General features: G+C 42.0%; 1 protein-coding gene and 1 long non-coding RNA gene across 12 annotated transcripts in view; one reads left to right on the forward strand and one right to left on the reverse strand.

The window, feature by feature from the left end:
* Positions 1-4,859: 4,859 nt before the first annotated feature.
* Positions 4,860-16,401, reverse strand: LOC141941009 (uncharacterized). Its single transcript, XR_012628184.1, has 2 exons — positions 15,725-16,401; positions 4,860-9,322 (listed from the first exon to the last, which is right to left on the reverse strand). It is a non-coding gene; the product is annotated as an uncharacterized LOC141941009 (long non-coding RNA).
* Positions 16,402-16,981: 580 nt separating this feature from the next.
* Positions 16,982-21,354, forward strand: part of QKI (QKI, KH domain containing RNA binding) — a 169,563-nt gene continuing 165,190 nt past the window's right edge. For 8 of the 11 annotated variants that reach the window (XR_012628186.1, XR_012628187.1, XR_012628185.1 and 5 more), the window contains exon 1: positions 16,982-17,803. Coding sequence is in view for 6 of the 11 variants with exons in the window: in XM_074862995.1 (XP_074719096.1) it covers positions 17,662-17,803 (142 nt within the window). In the remaining 5 variants the exon portion in view is untranslated. The remainder of the gene's footprint in view (positions 17,804-21,354) is intronic. The other 3 variants (XR_012628188.1, XM_074862998.1, XM_074862999.1) reach the window with 1 other exon arrangement.

Here is a 21,354-nt window from a genome sequence, read left to right on the forward strand (position 1 = left end):
TGTGCAGCCACTATTGTCCTTTGCTGTTTTCTTTACTAGCTTTCTTGTTTTATGCACAGCTACCCCTATTAGAAAGGAAATTCAGTGTCAAGTATGTAGCCATTAAAACACCTGTCCTGTGCTTAGGTTCTACTTTTCTTGTGCTGTCCCTCATCTCTGTGGTTAACTTCATCCTTCGTAAATATTTTTTTCCATGCTGTGATTTAAATGATATGATATGTAACCTGATCTTAAAAGGTCATTTAAAAGATTAACAGAAAGAGACCAGCTACTACTATTTTCTCTGTGAAACACCATCAGTTTTGAATGAAATGTTGTATATGCCTACATGGAAATGTGTCCAGGTTTTTAGAAGAGTCATTCATAATGCAAGAATAAGTTTATCTAATTAACTATAACATTTCTGTCAAATAGCTGTGTAATAGATTGTTATCTTAATTCTGCTGGCAGAGGCATGCAGTAATGCAGAACTCTCTTGCACGATATACTTATATATATACACGAACAGTACTATATATCAGCATATTTACAGATTCACACTTATAGAAATATATATATATATATTTGTGTGGGGAGCCAAAGATTTCCTTTTCTTTTATCAGGCTTTTCTAAATTTTGGCAATCTTTTTGTGGCTACTCTAATTAGTATACTATGTAATAACTTTAACTAAAGCTATGATCTTACTGTAATAGATGGTTTACACATAACAGAAGAAGAAAATTTTTACCAGTGACACCATAATCCAACTAGATGTTGCAGATAAGAAGAGGAAGAAAGGAAAGACAGTTATTCCCCAGTAATGGGGCACTTATTGATAGAACAATCCCATGCTCTGCTCACACGAGGATTACACCTGTACTGAGAAATTAAGCAGTGTCCGGGAGCCTGTCCCTGTGTTGGTGCTGTTCAAGTGTCAGAAGAGCCTTGGGACAGTTTCCCCCCAATGCCAACTAGCACCTTCACAAAGACTTCCCGGGTACTGTGATAGGTGACCACGTTGCGTTGGATGATATCTTAACAGTACGAACATGCCAGCTCAAGGTGCCCAGCGTTACAGTCACAGTTGGGTCCTGGTCCTGTTTGCTTAACTTTTCTAAAAAGATGCAGCCAGAAAATCTGTATCAAAAGTTGACTTTAAATCCAGATTCATCTTGCCTCATTCCAGTGCCTTTCTAGATCATTGCCCTCATTTATATGACATTATTCTTAAAAATCACCCTGGTGAAATGACTAAGGCAGTGTTTAAAGAACAAACCCTTTTATTTTCCTCAGACAAACATCACAAAATGTTAATCAATTTGTTTCCAGCTTTGACAATTTCTTTTTTTTTTTTCTTGTGAAAACAAAGATGACGAAAGAAAGCAAAAGATAACTGATTCAGAAATAAACTTTTAAAATGCTCAAAAATTAGATCATGTAATTAGTACTCAATTTATGAGCATTGATATTTGGTAGAATTACACTTGCGTGAACGAATTCAGTTCACACAGTTTAGGAACACTAAATGATCTTTAGGAAGGAACGATGCTTGAGGTTTCTGTAAGCTTCCTTGATTGATTTAATTCCTGATACTGAACAGTTCTTAAAACAAGAAGTTCTCACACTTCGCTAAAGAAAATCCTTGACAAACAAATTAGCAATGGTTATTGCTTAAAAAATGGCAGAAATGGAATTGTGCCAAATTACTATGTTCTGATATAGGGAATATGTATTCTTGAAATAACAGTACAGGCTCCATGTTAGTTTATCTGTATTTTTCTTCAAATAAGTCTGCAGGTTTTGCCTATATCTTCTTTTGCTTTTCAAATAATCACTTTGTATTTATAAAAGGTACAGATTCTGCTGGCAAAAGTAACATGTAAGAAAACAAATCAAACAGAAGCCTGTTCTTCTGCCCTTCCCCCTCTACATGGAAAAATTCAAACAGGAGAAAGCAGGGTAAGAAAAATACTGTGCTTGGAGAGGAAAACTCTCTAAAATCCACTTTCCTTCTTCCTAAGTCGGCACTGTTGATATTGGAAGCTGCTTGCCTGGAAGAACAACCGCTAACCTCTTGATGATTTGTGAAGAAATCTGGAGTTGATTTGTGTAAGAGGGAGGAATGATGTTCTGTTTTGCTCCACCAGCATCTTGCAGCCTTCCTCTTACAACACTCAGCCCTTAGAGGAGTTCTGTACCTAAGGTAATACATCTTCATGTTTAGAGGCAGGCTCAGATGCCTTTATCAATTAATTCATGAAGGTTAGGTGTCTGAAAGATATTCCTGGAAACTAGATTTGCCTGGAGTCCTAATAGAACTATGCTCATGAATCTGAACTATGAATCTGAACATTGCTTATGTATGAGAATAAAAAAGCATGCATGTCCCATAATAACCTGAGAAAATTTGTAGACCTGCAAATGCCGATATTCTCAGAGATGATGAACAAACTTGCCCATATTTTTTTTTTTTTTTTATGTTAGGAGAGAATGTCTTTTGAGAAATCTGTCTTAGGGCATCTTATGTTACATCTCTAAGTACTTTGGTAATTGTGACTTCAGCACTTTTTAGGCTGTCTGCTAGGAGCTCTAGGTCTATCTATCAGCAGAAATTGAGGCATCTGTTGAGTACAGAAGGAGACAGATCATTTTCATGCTATACACCTAAATCATTTAGGCACCAAAGAGGAATACTGTAAGCATGTACCTCAAACTCACGAAAAAAAAATGAATTGCCTTTCAGATTCCCTTTCAGTTCAATGCCATCCTTGGATATATACCTTCCATCTGTGTGATGACTCAGTTACACTAGCATGGAAACAGCTAGACTTCTTATAGCTTAGGCAGAGTGGCAGATTCCCTTTAGAGTGCTGTGATTCAGCTGTAGAAAATTTTGTTTGGAAAGAAAAAAAAAAGGTAAATTTATGCAGGAATCCATTTGGAAAAATCCCAGCCTAAAGATTAAGTGGACTCAAGAAAGTACTTTCCTGAAAACACATGGCTGCACCCCACTGCAGTCAGATAAAATGTGACAACACTTCAGAATCAGCCTTAAGGAAGATTGTTCATTTTTTGTGTTCGCCGCAAAAGATGACCGTTGAGAGAACTTACCTGCAATTTCCAGTGGTGTGTGGTTTTTTGGCTTCTTTTTAATCCTTACATATCTTGTGATTTCTGAATTTGAGCAAAATTCAGACAACGGAAAATAGGAAAAAATGTGAAGCAAGTTCTTCACCTAGAAAAGACCTAAAGGGCAGTTTCTACTGTTGGAAATCTTAGCCTGTTTGGTAATCCTGACAGCACTGTGATTTGGGGCCTTATAATCAGTTTCATGATTTTTTTTTTTCTCTCCAGGAATTAGGATTTTGCACTGGGACCTAAAGTCCGAATCCATGGTAGGACAATCTAAGTGAAGAATGTGCTCCTACCCTTGGTTATTTTTGAAGCAAAACTTTACAAGGCAGAAGATCACTAGGTAGGTTCGTGGTCTTGCCTTTAAGAATCCACTGAAAGCATTACTGTTTTATTTGTGCAATTGCATTTGTGCATTCTAATCTTCTGGAAGCAGAGTTTATTCTAACAGGTTAGAAATCTGTGAATGCAAATGGATTTCAGAGGAAGATAATAAGCACTCAGCTTAGGTAAATAGTTTATGTCCTATATTATACTTAAAGAACGTGAGCTAATACCCAGGGCAGAAGTCCTATTGGTCTAGGCAGGACTTTCTGGCTCCTCACACGGGTCCCTTTCTACATAAACTTCTGAGACTGGAGGAGGCTTGTCCTTAACATCAGTGTGCTGCACTGAGGTGCAGCAGAGGGGTGCATGTGTATGATATCTAGCTCAGGATTGCTATTTCTGTAAATTCTTGTATTTTCTTGTGCCATTTCCTTTTGGGCAAAGGGAAAAAAAAAAAAAGAGCGCTCAAGAGCCTATCTGCTTCACTGAAAATTTTAATAAGTTATTGTTATTTATAAAGACAAATTCAAGCACCTCCTTTTGGAGTATAGGGGAAAGCACTGGCCCCAGTGCTTTCCAGATGATTGCTTTCCTCATCATTAATATGACTCTCCTGTGGGCTACCACCTCTTTGGCTTGAGGGATATTGGGTTGGTTTTTTTTGGGGGTACTTTTCTGATGTTATAAATGAAGGCCTTTTACAGGACTCTTGACATATCTGGTCCCTGACCTAGGCCTACAGTTCACCCACCTTTCTTACCCCAAAAAACTACTTTCCACGACCTTGGCTTGTGTGCTGCTTTTTTTCCTCCTTTCTTTGGGAGTGTTAATAGTTTAAAGGGAGCTAAAAAATCCCCTACTCAAGCCAAGGGTAATCTCAACTTTGTTTTTTCCTTACTGTCCTCCATATAAAAGCTTTCTGCTATGTCTGCCTCTACCACTGCATCACTCTTCAGTGGTTTTCCCCAGCTTTTCTGTTCCTTGCTTCCAGTTCTTCCTGCTGCTCTTTTCTTCCAGTGTTTGCCAGCTTGATGCATTTTCTTCATTCACCTATTAATCCACTATGTCCTGTACACGTGTATATAGAAGGAAGTCCTTCTTCCCCAGCCTGCAAATCCACCCACAGAAAAAAAGAGGTAAGTCATTAAACAGATCTGCAAATATGTTTCACTAAGATCCCACATAAGTGCTTCAATTTGCCCAGGCCAGACAAATCCACATAAGTTTGAAATCTCCCCAGTTAAGAAACAAAACTGAGATTTTTTTTTTATCACTTTTAAGTTTAAGGGGCTTAAGTACTTCAACAATATCTAAAATTGTATCTGTGGTCACAGCTGCCAATGTCGACTTACAGAAAAAAAAAAGCAAGAGGGAGAAGATGCAGGTTAAAGGATGAAAGGCTAAACAAAAGTGATGCAACTTCAGTTGTCAAACAGCAATTTTTTATTAGGTTGTATACAACATTCAGTGTCTTGGGATCTGCTAAGCAAGATTTGTTTCACTTGACCTTTGGGTTATCACAGGCAAAGTCAATCTTTGAAGATCATAAACAATAACTTTAGAATAAATGAAATGTAGATGGCTTTATTGGACTTAATTACATATGAAATTGAATACCTTGAAAACAAAGTACAATAAAAACACGACCATATTTATTAGAGCAATGTTTTATAAAATTCAGACAGGCATATTATAAATATGAAAAAGAGCCTAGACAGTGAAATCCAATTGCACACAAAGAGCTAAGAGTTAACATTCTGCAATTGCTTCGGTAAGTTTTTAAATGATAGCACAAATGCACAGTTTAAGATCTCATGTTCTGGTTCATGAATGTGAAAGAATTTACTGTCCCACTTGTATGAGTTAGGGCCCTGTCTGTCACAGCTATGTGTGCATCAGAGAATAAAAAGGGGTAGAAGGAAGGTAGAGATTAAAGGTTGAAGAGATGACTCTTCTTGACAACATACTATTAAAAGGATTAATATATCTGTATTTCAGTTCTAGTATTTTAATGTCCTCCATCTACAAAAAGCGTGTTGAGTTACAGTTTTGAACTACCCATTCTGAAAATAAATTAGTTTTCTAGCATATTTAGATATAATCTCAGCATATATTCTATGATTTAATTTTAAAAAGTCAGTTTAGTTTCCAGAAAAGCCCTCTGTCTCATAAAATCTAACCCTCCTAAATAAATGTAGTTACGTTAGCAAAATCGTAACAAAAAGTTTTTGACTTGTAACTCAGATTAAATTATACTTAACTGTACCTTGTATCATACAAAAAAAAATGCGTATCATGTTCATTACTACTGATGTTAAAAGCAAACTTCTACAGGACTGAAGCTTTGCCTTTTCTTCATTACTAAAAACACAACTCCCGTTAAGACTTTTTAGACAAGCTTTAATTTTTCAATTAACATGTTTTATTTCAAATTTATTCAGAGCTGAAACAAGAGTTACATTTGCAACTGAGGAAAGCAAAGATGAAACTTTGTTCTTTCTTTTGTGCTCAGCCATACAATTTATTTTTCTCCTGGCAACAGATTTTAAATCTTTGCTTTTTTTTTCATGGGAACTGTTTTAGTAAGTGCCGACATTAGAGCTGACAACGCTTTGTGTGGTTTTTTTTTCCTTTTGCCTGGTTTCTGTGTCTGTGTGTGCAGGCATGCATTCATTAACAAAATTCCTCAGCATTCAACAAGAGTGCATCATAAACTAGTCGAAAAAAGCCTCATAAATATTTAGATCCTCCATCTACCTTCCAAAACTAAAGTGAAAAAGAGTATTTAGTGAGGACTTGGTTTGAGTTAATCTGCATATGAACTGAAAGGGGGTACAAAAGGATGAAAAGGTGGTGGAAACGAGCATACAAACCCCATAGTCTCCAGGGGGCCATTCATCTTGTTCTTGTCAATACAATCCCAGTCTCGCTGCTTGGCTGTTTTCTGCGCATGACCCAACAGGCTAGCTTTGCAAAGACAATGTTGCAAGGATGTGCGTGCTTTCTTCCTAGTTTTGTTCTCTCGTGTAATTTTTCGAGAGGAGAAGCAAAATACTTCACGTTTGGAAGCTGGGGAAATTTCTGTAAATACTTCTCTACTCGTTTGTGCTCCACACACTGACATACAAACTTAAAACACTGACATAAAAGGACAAGCAGGTTATATGAAAAGCAATTTTAAGTAATTTGACAATTAATGACCGGTAATGAGATCAGAATGTAGCTTATTATCTGCTGTACAGATACAAAACCATACAATTTGGACCAAGCTATTTCTATATAAAATTCCACTATTTCTAACAAACAGCACTGTCAAAAAGTCCAAAATTTCAGATAAAAAAAAAAAGTACACCAATAAAATTTGGTATTCAATGTATTTTCATAATTGAACAGTCACAGAATTGTTTAGGTTGGAAGGGACCTCTTGATCATCCAGTTCAAACCCACACATGGAATTCTGCAAATTTTTAAAATTTTTTTATTTTTTTTTAGATTAGGGAATGTGTAATATATTAAATAGTTATTTTTTATTTAATTATCTAAGATCAAATTAATTTTGAAGGATCACATCACATTACCTACATACAATGCCTTGCGATCTTTGACTGCTGTGCTTAGATATCCTTTTCGCCCAAAAGAGCATAAAGACCACTAAAGCCTGTAATTAGACCCAAATAATAATTTCACACATAACAATTTTTGATCATAAGCAGCCAAAAGAGCAGTTTTTTGCTTGTTGTGAGGACAAAGTTAGAATGAAATTACGTAACTCACTCAAATCAAGCTCCACATCAATCCTATGAATTGAATTACAGGAGAATTATGTCAATACTATATGCAAAATGGTCATTTTAGTCACAATATATAATATTCACTTATCTTACTACATTGCTAATCTTCTATTTTGTATTTATGAAAACAGGAAAGTCCAAGTATATTTTTTTCAAATGAATCTCTATTTCAATCTCCTCCTTAAATGAACTCAGCTGTTTTTGGCTTTTTTTGTCTGGTTGGTTGGATTTTGGGGTTTTTTGTTAACAGACCTCCACAAAACCCTATTACTTGAGCAACATAGTGAATATATCAATGTAACTTCAGGTATAAGCCTGAGCATGCAAGCTGCTATAACTCCCCCACTAATCACCTGTTGTCAATCGAACAGAAAGGACTCCACGTACACTGACAAACTCCTAATGAAGTACCAAGATATATCTGTAGCCAGAGGGATAATTGATTTCACTACGAACCTGGAAGACAGGTGCATACAAACTTCAAAATGGGACAAAAGATCAATTATGCCTCTAGTAATGAAAATCAGATGGATAGCTATAAATAGACTACCTGGAAGGAAAATGAAGGTAGGGATGTATACTTTAATTGACTTGCTAAGGGGAAGACCTTCTTCTGGCATGAAAATTGGCCATCTGATTGGCTACGTCATGACTTTTTTTTAAAAGCAAGTAGAAAAACTCTAGAGATGGGGAAATGCTTTAAGTCAAGCAGTGCTTCCTCTCCACCTCTAACAGAAGTGGTTTGCCAGCTTCCCAAATAACAGGGACTTTCCAGACCTTTCTAGGGTGGGAAGATGAAGGCTGCCTAATTTGGATTACTTAATACCTGTTTTCATGCTGGCCTTTAATCAACACAGAATTACAAAAATTCAAGATAATTTTTTTCCTGCCTTGCCTCAAGTGGTGTTTTCTTCACAGTTCCTGCCACAACCTGGTGTTTTTTGAGCATATTGTCAGACCAAGCTAAATATTGATTTGTTAATACATAACAAAACGGTATTGCTATGCAAACTGGATAGCAGAGTACAGTCTCTGGGAAACTCATTTTTACATTTCTCTGCTCCTTAACCTGATAGGGTAGCAGTTCTTCAGTCGTATCAGGATTTGCGGTGTATAGGGGATGTGTGTGTGCCAAAACCAGAGACAACTGTCACATCTGATTTGTAAAAACGAAACCCTGTGATCAGTGTAAGTGTAATACAACTTTTCTTTCTTAGTTTGACAAATTATGTAAATACCTGAAAGGTGGAGGAAACTGCCCATGAAACTTTCAAATATGTATTTTTAAACAAATACAATAGCATAAGAGATAGCTAACATTTCAGTGATCATCTTTATTTATGAATGATACAATAACTTCCATAATATAAAACTGCCTATTAGAGAAAGTGGCTTTAAAAAAATTGTACAAGTTATAAGGAAAGTTGTAACATGTACATGGGAACTTCTCACGTTCTAAATGAACAGGAATATCTAGACTCACGTGAACTGGATTTGTATAAGTCATTTGAATCTAAGGGAAATGTGTTATGTTTCTCTTCCCTATATTTCGGTCACAATCGGAGACCAAACATGAAATATTTCAAACTAAGAAGAATAATAAAAATTTCTGAGAATTTGAGAGACGGCCAGCAGAGTAAAGTGTAATTTCCAGACACTTCAAATTTAGCTGCAGCAATTTTTTTAAACCAGACCACTATATCTAAATCTGGGTGATTACTGCATTTTGTGTATGTTTTGCCTCTAGAGCATCGTGAACTTTTCAGCCTACTCCCGTGCCCCTCTACTCTGTGGTCTATCCGACACAATGACTTGATGAATGTAAAATACTAATACACTTCTGAAAGCCAAAGCTAGGGAACGACTGCATTACCTTCAACAGAGTAATTCACTTCTTGTCAAAATCCTGAATCCAAGCTGTTGTTCAGATTATTCTGAGAGTGAAAATGGTTAATAGCAAAACATGAGATTGCAGTGAGATTCAGATGATTGTTCAACAGTTCGCAGTGGCCACTCCAGATGTCCAAAAGGTGTAAGAGACATATGCACAGAGCTGGCAGATGTGATATGGGAACTGTGAGGGAAAAGTGATCTTGTGGAGATTCAAGTGGAATACCATAAGGCAAGTTAATCCCACCCTTTATGGTGCTTATAAACTTGTAACACTGAATTACTGTAATCAAGCAATGAACTGATTTTAAATAATAATCAGATATAGTATTAGCTAAGTAAGATCATATGATCTTGTATGAAGTGACTGGAGCTCAAAGTGAGTCAGATCTCCTAGATTAGCTAACAACCCAGAAACCTTCATCTCTTGGCTTTGAGCCCAAGAGTCATGTTTTACTGATTGTTATGACTTGTCCTTTGACAAGTGACAGTCAAATAGGGACTTATGATGCATCGGCCTACAAATGCCAACAAAGATGGCACAAGATTTGGGATGCTTCCTGTTTCTATGAGGAAATCCTGAATTTATCCAAGTGCTTAAGCAATAAATCTCTGCATTTTTATAATGGCTTTCTTCCAAGCAACTTGAAATAGTTTACTACAAAGTGTTTCATAGCTTCTGAAGAGTAGAAAACTGTGAAACGGGCTCTGGGGCATAACTACAACGTGTGTGGCTACTACATTCTAGGAAAGATGTCCCACACTCAACAGAAAGACTGTGGGTAGGAGGAGCAAATGAGAGACAGTAAGTCATCCACAAACAAAACAAAGTTTAGGCTTCCTAAAGTGAAAAAGAACAGTAAAAAAATATTAAGAGATTGAACACTGCTGTTTCCTTTTAGAGAAAAGGCACAAATACCCATGAACGGATAAAGCAGAGAGCAAGCCTCTGAGCATACTATAGCACAGAAGCACAATGGTCTTTGTGTGGGTAATCAACAAGCACTGTAGCACTGCTCTCTGTCCTTTGCTTTGGATGAACAATGTTGAGCAATTCTGTCTCATCTCCAGAAGTGTTTAAGATGCATATTGCTTGGTCCCTTTCTTTTCTCACAGCTTTGTAACTCCAGATATTTCTCTTCACCATTAAATACATAAAAAGATTTCTAGTCAAAAATAAGATTCGGGATTTTTCAGACTGATTAATTACACTTCATTAGAAGGCCCAACCAGTACAAATGTTTCCTGCTCATTACCAGAAAGTTTTAAAAAAATGCAAATTTTTCTTATAATTTGTTTAGATGTTTTCTGTCCAGTTAAATAGAAGCTCCCTGGGCAAGAAGTGTAGCTCTTTCAGTAATGAACATTAAGAAGCATAAGCAACACACCACTAGCAATCCCTCAGTGTAAGTCGATACACATACACATTCATATTTCAGGTATGTTAGGAGGAAAAGTTAATTTAATGCATCAGTTACACTTTTAACTCTACTTGGTTTTAGTAGTAATTGAGAAGAATGGTTAATTTAAATCTGTTTACAAAGTTAAGGCTGAAAACATTGAATTTATATTCAACAGTAACCAATATACTATGGTATTTTACCAAAGGATGAAACACCTGAAAAACAGAACTTGGCAGTTTCTTTAGCTGTCAGCTCTTTGACACTGCAGCTGCCAAAATAAATCTGTAGATGTCCCTGACATAAACTTGGTCTTTTTTTTTTTTTAATCCTATAGTGAAGGTGAAAACACTTTTCACTATAGTAAAAAGTAAAAATACTTCTGATTATGTATCTTATGTCTTTCAACATTTTATTTTAGTTACATGTAGCAAATAAAAGAGCTGCTGAGGGCAACTACTGAAGTCAAGGTGACTGCATCAATTAAAATGCAGAATGTCATCCTGGATAGTTTTGAGGTTAGATATCTAGTACAAAACTGACAGAAGGTAAAAACCAGGTATGTCTGAAATAATGGCTAAGATCTCTTAATATTCTTATTTTCCTGATATCCTAATATTGTAGTCTTTTAAACTAGAATGTGTGTTAGCTGGACTCCAATGACAGATCTTATATTCAGCAATGGTCAATTCAGTGCCTCCACAGAGTTAGGCAGCACTTACAGTAATACACACTCGCTGCTACTCCCACTTCTGCAATGTGTGGCACAGGTTGGCTCAGAGTGTTTCCGTACACGAATCCTCCAAAAGGGACAGGCCAGAAGCCATTTGAAATTCTCCCGTATGCAAGCCTGGAGCTGTATAGCTAAGGTAGTGATTTTGTGACTGTACAGTTGAAAAGTGTAGCACACTAACCTAACCAAAGCTACAGGACTCTGCGTAGCATTAGAAACACTGGAAACGTGCATGGTGTATTTCAGGAGATTATTTGGCTTCTTTTAGTGAGCTAGGAAGAGTATCAACTACTCTGGATCCAACAGGAAAATGCACAAAACCAATGCAAGTGTTTATAAATTACAAAGCATAGGAAAGTTTATGAGCTTAGAGGTAAAGCATACTTTCAAAGATAGGATTCAAGTATGTTCTCTGAATAATTACTTTTTTTCCCCCCAGCTTTTAAATGTAAGTGCTATTACGAACAAGATGATAAAGTGGCTAAATTTTATGTTTACAACGTAGTACCTCGATTTAGTTTTCTCTAATTACTGGTAATTTTTTCTCTTCTATGCTTTTTCAGATTGCTTTTCTTTCCCTCCTCACCATTTCCTGCCTTTCTCAGCAACACTGTAACAAAACTGGTATACATGAGACTTCATTTGCATCTCCTACGGAAGAGTCTGAAATGAAACCAATCTAAACTTTGTTTTTAATGCACAGAGATTTCTCGGGAGCCTAGCAGAACTACACCCTCTCTAGATAGATACACCTTTTCTTGTTGCTAGAACGCCATCTTTTCTGGAGAAATGTCTACATAGTAGTAGATAAAGAAACAGCATGTACAGACATTACCTACCCATGGAAATTATCTGCTTACAAATACAATCTACTAAGTGATTAATCTATGGCAATCTTGAACATTGATGTAATAAATTCTACTATATATTGATTTACATCTTTTCCATGCGTAACTGTGACTATTCAGTAGTTAGATATGGTGAAGCCCAACACAGAGATACCCATGCCTTCCTTAACTACTGCGAGTTAAACAAAATGCTTAATATTTGATGAAGCTGAATTTAAGCCCCCCCATCCTATCTGTGTAACAGTATCCTATCACAGTAACTTCAGGTATATGGAATACATACCTTACCAAGAAAGCAGCCAGGTACAAGATTTAGGTCAAAGGTGGAAAATACTTTTTTGTTTGACTTAGCATTTTCTTTTCTCCCCAACTTCATGACTGCATAATTAATACACGACTACAGCAACAGTGAGAATGCAGCTCTTCCTACTCTTGTGTAAGTGGATGAATTACGAAGATATCTCTTCTTCTGGCTCCTTTATTCCAGCCTGAGGAATGGCCACTTCTAACAGGAGTGATACTGTGGGTTATTACACCCTTCACAGTTGTTGTACAGCTCAAAGTACCTTAAGTATAAAAGATACGAATCTGAATCTTTTCAGGTACAAGGTGTGCTTAAAACCTCTATCTTCCACTTTGTCAGCAATCACTTAGCATCAGTAGTGGACAAATTGAGGCATTATCTCTTCCAAGATTACACAGAGCACTCAGAAATGTCCCTTTTTAGACTGTGAACACTGTGCCACCTGCTTATTACTTCGAATGATGCACTACTATGGCTTCTCTTTGAAAAGTTACCTGTCGGTTTGGTTTAATGTCAAAGGAAATATGTTTTCGTTGTCAGATACATCACACAATTTCAATATAATTGGTTCTTGAGATTTTTAGTCTGGCTCTAGACCTTCTTCTGTCCACGTGTTAATCACCTTGCAAAGATGAATGGATTTCAGGTGTTCATCTGCTAGTGGCCACGTCTGATTGCTGCATTACAGTTACAGCAGCTACAGCCTTGTACACCATGAATGATTCAATACTGAATCACAAACATAGTATTTTTTTCTTATGTGACTGTGATGGGTAAGTGATAAATTGCTTCTTTCCCTAAAGAAGAGTAGTATAGCACATTGGTACCTTTCAGTTATAGCCAGTGTTGCAGAAGGCTGATGACATCCAACTGTATATGCCTACGATTTGGTCAACAGAGATGCTGGAAGTAACAGCCAACACTTTAACTAAAAGACTATGTTTCCCAGTTGTCATCAGCCTTCAGCTCTCATGTTTCCTGAGGTGCTATCAGCTATGAACATTATAGCAGCAATTGAATTTGCTTTTTATGATCATTGCAGGCCTTTACTGTAATATACCGAGGCTGCTGCTGGCATTATCATAATTTTTCTTACTTCAAGATTAGATTAATGCAATAAAACTTCACCTTAAAAGAGAAGCTGTTAGAAAATACTACAGGTTATGTGATACAAGAAGGACTACCTAGATGAAAAGACGAGAGTTAAAGATAGGGACTTCTGTGTCCAGACAGAAGTTAAGGCTGAAGAACCTTTTGTGACCACAGGACCTGGTTACCTTGAAACAAACCCACCAACCTCCCTCTCCGCAGTGCCCTCCCCCCTCCCCCCCCCCCCAATACCACACTACCTCTCCCCCTTACCCACAGGACCTGTTTACCCAGCCCTGTGTCCACAACCCCACACCCCCCATTTCTTCCCCGATGGGAAAGCCACAAAGTTTAATACAGTGCAAGAGTATTTCTAGGGCCTCTGTAGAGCTGTAGACACACCCATCCAGATGGGAGCTATACCTTCTCACAGGTGTTTAACCAGAACTAATTCAATCTTCATCTCCCAGGCACTTTTAAAACACCCTTTGCTAGGACGTGGAAGTGTGAGAAGGTAAAGGCAGAGAGAAGAACATAAGGTATGCTGAGAGGGGCTTTTAGGTTGCATTTCGGTTTTACTGTACGCTTGGTGAAGGAAAGTATCATGCTGATTTGCTTACTTAAAACTAATGGTGAGTGATCTACATTTTGTTAAAGCATTCAGCTCCTCCAAGGGTATTTTTCCAATGATTTAAATTCAGAGTCTTGAAGCATTTATGGAAAAATGAAGGATGAGAATTTTTCTTAAGTCGTTCCTGCCTAATTACACGGGCAACTTCAGCACATAGCTTTGCCTCGATTTCTGTACTGTTCAGATCGAGAAAATAATTCAGATTAACACAGAGCAAACTAGAGCTTGAATTTTGCATTGCACTGCATGAGTGATTCCTCAATAACTGCTGGTGTGCACCATCTTATTCTCCAGTAAATAAGTGGAAAATTGCTTAGGATAAGCTATACTGTTCCTGTCAGTAGGCAAGACAACTGATAGCTACTGCAGGATGACTTGTGCTGGTATTTCTCACCTTATATTGTCTGCTCATATTCAAGCACTGGAAGGACTTTATGTGCAGGAAGCAACAATGAAGTGGTATGGGAACAGCTGCACCAAACGTGCTGAAAAAAAAGTCTCCGTATGCTATTTTTACTGTGAGAATCAGCAGTCCAGAACAATTATTCTAACATTATCTAAGTTCATCTAATTTTAAGATGAAAGCCTGCCATCTGACAGATACCCTTAATTAAATTGAAGGGTTCAATAACAAGTTTTCTCGGGGTTAAAAAGAGCCTTCGCTCACTGGTTAGAAATTAGCAAATAAAGGGCTACAAAAATGCATCATCTTTGATCTACGGTGAATAAAAGGATGGCAATTTTGTTAAGCGTATAAGGTTGTGTTTTACCTTGTCACAATTTTACAACAAGGTTGGGAAAGAGCAAAGACAATCTTGTTACTAAATAGAAACTGTATTGTTTCATCATCCATAGCCATACTGCGGCGTGCTTTGGGCACGCTATTGATGGACTAAGAATCTATATTGAAAAAAAACAGATTGTAACATTGCTACTCTTTCTTTGATACCAAAGATAATATTTTCTTGCTGAATATACATTTTTAAAATGATGGAAGCAATAAATCTGACTTATCTTACATAAGCCATTCATTTTTATTTAATGTAAACAAAACCCTGAAATTAAATAAAAATTCTTATGTCCAAATAATGAGTTCTACATGTTTAAAGGGGAAAAATACAATAAACACTAAAAGGAATGCAATAATCCCAGGCATTTTTACTATTATGAGAACTACACTTTCTGTACATTTCCGTCAATGCACACCTTCCAGGTAAAGTAGAGTAACACTGCTTGACAATACCCAATAAAACTGTGCATCTGTCAAGACGACAACGGGTCCGTGCTTCATTTCAGTTTTGGAAGCATTGTTCCCTGCGATTAACCTACTACTTAAAGTTCCTTCAAATACAGTGCGCAACGTCTGAAAATATATTTGAATTTTTACAGAACTTCAAGTAATAGCTAGACTTTACACCTAGTCCTATTAAAAATGGCTGTTTTCAGCGAACTAAATGAAGCGTGAAGCGATTTTCATCTAGCTTTGCAACACAAGCTCTACTAAGCTACTGAACACTGCATCAAAGCTTTCTGACGACCTAAGTAGTAAAAATCAAGTAAGAACACCAAGTAGCTGCGTGGGGAAGGAGGAATACGTACAAGCAACCGCGTCGCGCTGCTTTGCATCTGCGGCTACAGTGGATGGAGCACGTTAATTTTGGTTCTGGCTGCCGGGTACTGCTGCTCCCATCACGTCTCCCATCCAAACCCGTCAAACAAGCCGCGGCTGATGCCAAAACACGGCGCTGCCCTGCAAGCGAAGAGGGCGCCTAGCTGCCTGCCGGCGAGGCTCGGGCGGGAGGGCAGCGCCGCGGCCGGGACGCGGAGGACGGCCCCGGCTGCAGCGGGGCGCCGAGGCGGGCGGGCCGCCCGGCCGGGGCACGGCGCCGTGCAGCGCCGGGGGTGCCCTCTCTGCTCCGGGATCGGGCGCGTAGGGGGGAAGGGGCGCGCGTAGGGCCGGGCCACCACCGTCCGCCTTTCTCCTCCGGTCCCGGCCGGCCCAGGGCCCGCTCCGCACCCCTCGGAGGCCGCAGGCGGCCGTCAGCCCGCTCCCGCGGCACGCCGGGCCGACGGCCGGGGGAAGGCGGAGAGGAGCGCGGCTCCCGCCACCCCCTCCGCGGGGCGGGCTACCGGGTGCTGCCAGGGCGCTAGCCATGGCCCCTTAGCCCCGCGCCGCGCGCTCCTCCCGCGCCCCGTTACCGATTAGAAATTGCTCCTCGCGCCGCTCCGCCACGCGCACCGCCCACCGCCTCGGCGCATGCGCGGCGCCGCCAACTGCCGCGCGCCCCCCCGCCCCCGCTGCGCCCCTCTGCCGCGCGAGCTCGTGCCCGCGCGAAGCGGCGGCGCCGTGTAAGCGGGGGGCGCACGCGCGCCTCGGGGCGGCTCTCCCCGCCCCCGCGGGGGGCACGTGACCCGGCCCCGCCCCTCCCCCCCCCGCGCGAAATAGCTGAAGTAACGCGACTTTGTTTAGGAGAGTTGGGTGTGCGCGTGCTTCCGCGGGGCGGGGGGAGGCGCGCGGGAGCCGCACGCGACGCTGCGCGCCCGCGCGCCTGCGCCGCCTGTCCACGCGCAGACGCCCGGAGGGGGCGTGGCCGTGGGGAGGAGGGGGGGAGGGGGGAAAAGAAATCCCACTTCGGGCCAGCGGCGCCCCCCTCCCCCCCAGCCGCGCCGCCAGCGGCCCCCGGAGCGGAGGGGAGCGACAGCCGGCTCCGCCAAGCGGCGCTGCCGCCGCCGCCGCCGAGGAGCGGCCGCCCCGCCCCTGGGCCCGCCTCCCGGCATGTCCCCGCCCCCGCGGGCCCTGCCCCCTCCCCTCCTGCCGCCGCTGCCGCTGCTGCTGCCAGCGCAGCCTGAACTGAAGCGAACTCCGGAGCGAACTGAGGAGAAGTGAGGAGGCGGCGGCGGGGCTGAGACTCACCAGCCACAGGCGGCGGCGGGAGGGCGGGCGGGCGGGCGGGAGGCGGAGAGGAGGACACGCCGGGCGCGGCGCGGCGGCAACAACAGCGGCGGCGGCGGCAACAGCGGAGAGACACCGGCGGCGGCTCCTCGGAAGCGGCAGCCGCGCCAGCAGCGCCCGCCCGCCCCGTTCGTCCCCTCCCTCCCCCGCCGCGGAGACAGGGGGCAGCGCCGAGAGGAGAAGCCGGGCTCAGCGTGTGTGTGCGCGGGAGGAGGAGGAGGAGGAGGGGGGACACACCGAGGACTGCGCCGGCCGAGGGCGCACGGAGCAGGGAAGCGGCGGCACCGAGAGGCGGCGGCGGCGGCGGGTCCTTGTGCCCGGCGAGGAGGGCGCAGCCCGCACGGGGGTTTCTACCGAGTTTCCTCTTTTTTTCGGCCCCTCGGACTCGGCGGCGGGGCTGCGTTTGTCTCCGGATTTGAATCCTCCTCCTTCTCCTCCTTCCTCGGGGAAGCTCCCCTCCCCGCCCCCTCCCCTCCCCCACCGCCTCCCTGCCCGCCCGGAGCCAGCCGGGCGCCCCGTGCCGCGGTCGCGTTGCTCGGCGGAGCTGCTGCGGGCGCTCGCCGTCTCTGCGCGGGCTTGGAATATGGTTGGGGAAATGGAAACCAAGGAGAAGCCGAAGCCGAGCCCCGATTACCTGATGCAGCTGATGAACGATAAGAAGCTGATGAGCAGCCTCCCCAACTTCTGCGGGATCTTCAACCACCTCGAGAGGCTGCTGGACGAAGGTAAAAGCGCTCGCCTGGCCGCCCCCTCCCCCGCTCCGCCGCCCTGCCCTGCCTCCCCCCGCCCCCCCTCCACCTCCCCGGGCCTCCGCGCCGCTCCCGGGATCTTGCTCGGCCCCCCCGCCCCAGCCCCGCCGGGCGGCGGGGGGAGCCCGGGGCCTGTTTCCCTCTCCCCGCCGTTCTCCGCACGCTCTCGGCCCCCGGCGGGAGAGAGCGTAAAACAAAGGGGAAGTGCGGGCTCTCCCCGCCCTGGCTGCTGCCGTGTGGTGCCGGGGGACTCGGGGAGCGAGTGGGAGGGGGAAGAGACAGCCCTGGCCGCGCAGGTCCCCGCTCTTCCGTGGCTTTTCTTATTTATTCCCCCCCCCCCCCCCCCCCCTTATTTTTTCTTTTTCCCTTCCCCGCACCGTCTGCTAAAACCGGGGGAAGGGTGACTACGGCGCGGAGGGGAGGGAGCGAGGAGAGGAGCTCAGGAATGTGCTCTGGGGGAAGGCAGGGAGGAGGGGAAAGGCAGGCTGGCGGCGCGGCGCTCCCCTCCCGCGGCGGCGGGCACCGAGGGGTCCTGGCGGCGCCTTCGGGGAGCGCTCCCCGGCCCGGCCGGAGGGCCCGGGGCGGGGGGGGGGGCAGGGCTGGGAGGGTGTTTGGTTTCGAGATTTGGCTGTTCTGGAAGCTGCTTGAACTTGAATGACTAAGACGGGGCGGGGGGGGGGGGGGGGGAAGCTCTTTCTTCAGCTCCTGCTCTACCCCACCCCAAACTGGCCACAAATTAATTATGATTTTGCTATATTGCGAGGGAAGCGAGCAAATTCTGCTTTCAGCTATCCTTACCTTTTAAAGAAACTAACTTGAAAGACGACTACGTGTGACTTTAGTGAAGGGGAAAAAAAAAAAAAGAAATTACGACATTGCCTCGTCTGTTCCTGCCAGACGTCCGCTGCCGCCCCCCGCCCCGCACCCCGCTCCTGCCTCGGAGGGGCGAGGGGCCGCTCCTGTGGGTTGACCCCCCCCCCACCCCCCCCCCTCTTCCCAAATAGCTCACTTTACGGTTGCGTTTTTACAAATAGTCGCATTTTAGAAAGAAAAAAAAAGTATATGGTGGGAACTTAGTGCGTCCCATACATCTTCCCACTACAGTAGCCAGACCCACTGTGTTAAAAATAAGGCGATACACTTGCTCTTAGTATTGTAAAGTTGCTTTATGCTTGGTTTCACAGGCTTTCTTGGTAAAAGCATTTCCTTTCTTACCAGTGTAAACCTAGGCTTTCTGGAGAGTTAGACCTGTTTGTTTAATCGTATTTGGTAGCTTTGTAGAGTGTCATAAAACCATAAATTATTTATACAGCTTCAACTTGTTGGGATCCTTAGCATGAAATAATGAATTTCGAGATTTCGAGTTAGGATTCTTGTTTCTGGACGTATTCTTCCTCACTAAAAGAAGTTTGGGAAGTTGTTGACCTCGGAAGATGAAAGAGCTGGTTATATTTGGTAAAAAACTCCCCGCCCTCTCCCAAGACTGTAAAAGTGAGATAGTGACTGTAGTACAACAAAAAATAGCATATCGAGAAAATGTTACTTTCTGAAATAAATGGTAGAGGAGTAAAAAAAAAAAAAAAACGGTGAAGAATACTGAAAGATGGACTGTGGGAAGCGATATAATGAGAGATTCTATTTTTATTTTCAAGACTCTTGGTGAAGTTTGAATTTATATTGGAGCAAATACAGATATGAAAAGTAAAACTGTTTAAAACTTATGTTCTTGGTCACCACAGCAAACAACCTCTTCAGAATAGTTAGATTTAAGTAAACATCAAGAAGAAACTTGACTGAGAAGACTCCTTCTTAGCACAAATGAGCCTTCCAGAGGTATGATGTTGGATTTTTAAATTGCTGAATCTCTTCAACGTAATGTATTTGGCCAGAGGAGGCCCAAAACCTTTTTTTTTTTTTTTTTTTTTTTGGTCAGAGAACAAAAGAAAGAAAAACATTTCCCTGTATGAAAAGGACACTGAAAAAGGAATGTCTGAAATCCTTACCTCTTTTGACATATTTTTAAATACTGAAAGCTCTGGAAATCTGTTTTGTGAAGTATTGGAGTTCCAGAACGAGAGCTGTGGAGACTCTTGCTGAAAAAGTTTAAGGATTGTATTGGAGCTATTCTTCACACTCTTTTTAAAAAGACAAATAAAATACAGTCTGTGTTTCTAAATAGTCTCAGGAAGAAGTCTGCTATCCCTTTAAGCTTTTCTGCTTTTCCTGTTTACGTTGGCAATTGGGTGGAAGTATTGTGGAGGCAGAAAACTTTTTGGAATGTTGAAAAAAAATGTTTCATGCAAATCTAGTAAATTGCTTCAAGACTTCAGAATTTGAACACTAAGGGGCGCCAGTTATTTTTTTTCTGAGGCGTGAGACTGGCCTCTGAACACCATTACTGACTTGAGTAGTGAAATTAAGAAATCTATTAGAAGATACCAAAGAGTGACAAAATACTTGTGGATGAGCAGGTATTTATATTTGCATGGATTTACGTATACGGTATGCTTACACACAGTATTACATAGGTGGAATAGTCAGTAACGATGGACAGTTGAGAAGTTGGAACAACTGTTGTGCTGTAAAACACCTATCCTGGTTACCAGAGGGGCATTGTGTTAAATATCTTGAACTATATGCTACGTTGACATCCTCCAGAAGGGTTTAGCAATAGCAAACCAGAGGTTTACCAGGAAGGTCAGCAAGGTTTAGAACGCTTACTTAGAAGTATAATATTTGATAGTTTCATCAGTTGTTTCATGGCACCTTTGAGAATGCCAAATATTAAGGGCAGGTGCATGTATATGTAGATTTATATATCTAATCTAAAAATAAAGTTACAGTGTTCATGTTCCCTCTTTGCTCCTTCCTCCTGCAGTTTGGCTTGCTGCTTCTAATTTATTGTTTTGTGCTTGAGGTACAGGGTTTTTTTCTTAGTTACTATATGACTGTCTCCCTGAAGGTTTTGTTTATGCTTGAGAATAATAATATTAGGATCAGCTTTTGTCTTTTATTTTGTGCTGATGAAATTGAAGAAATGAAGTCACAGCCCTAAGAATTCAAACAAATAAAACATGGGATTGCTTTTACTACTGGAATGCTAGGGGTTTTTTTATTTGTTTTTACATGCCAGTATTTAAAAACAAACCTCAGATGGGCTTGTGTTGTGATTACTTCTTGTAATTGTATGCAACAAGATAGGGAAATGGACCTGCCGGTTTAGATGAACAGTACATCTAATCTGGTTAGGTTTCAGAATGTAAATCTACTTTTTTTTGGCCCATTTCTGTGCTGTGTGTATTATCCAAAACACATTTTCCTTTCTGAATTCTATCCTAGTGTTTGATGTTTGAAAATTTTAGTGCTTAGCTTAGTAGATGGTCTCTGCCTTATGGCATTTAAAGATCAGCTTAAATTTGAGAGGTATAGAGAGGAAGCTTTTTTTTAAAGAGCTACTTTATAATAAAATATGAAAGACACAGTTTTGTTTAGGTTACAGATATTTTTGCATATGTGTGCTTTCAACT

The sequence above is a fragment of the Strix uralensis genome, chromosome 3 (assembly GCF_047716275.1).
Source record: "Strix uralensis isolate ZFMK-TIS-50842 chromosome 3, bStrUra1, whole genome shotgun sequence".
Classification (NCBI taxonomy): domain Eukaryota; kingdom Metazoa; phylum Chordata; class Aves; order Strigiformes; family Strigidae; genus Strix; species Strix uralensis.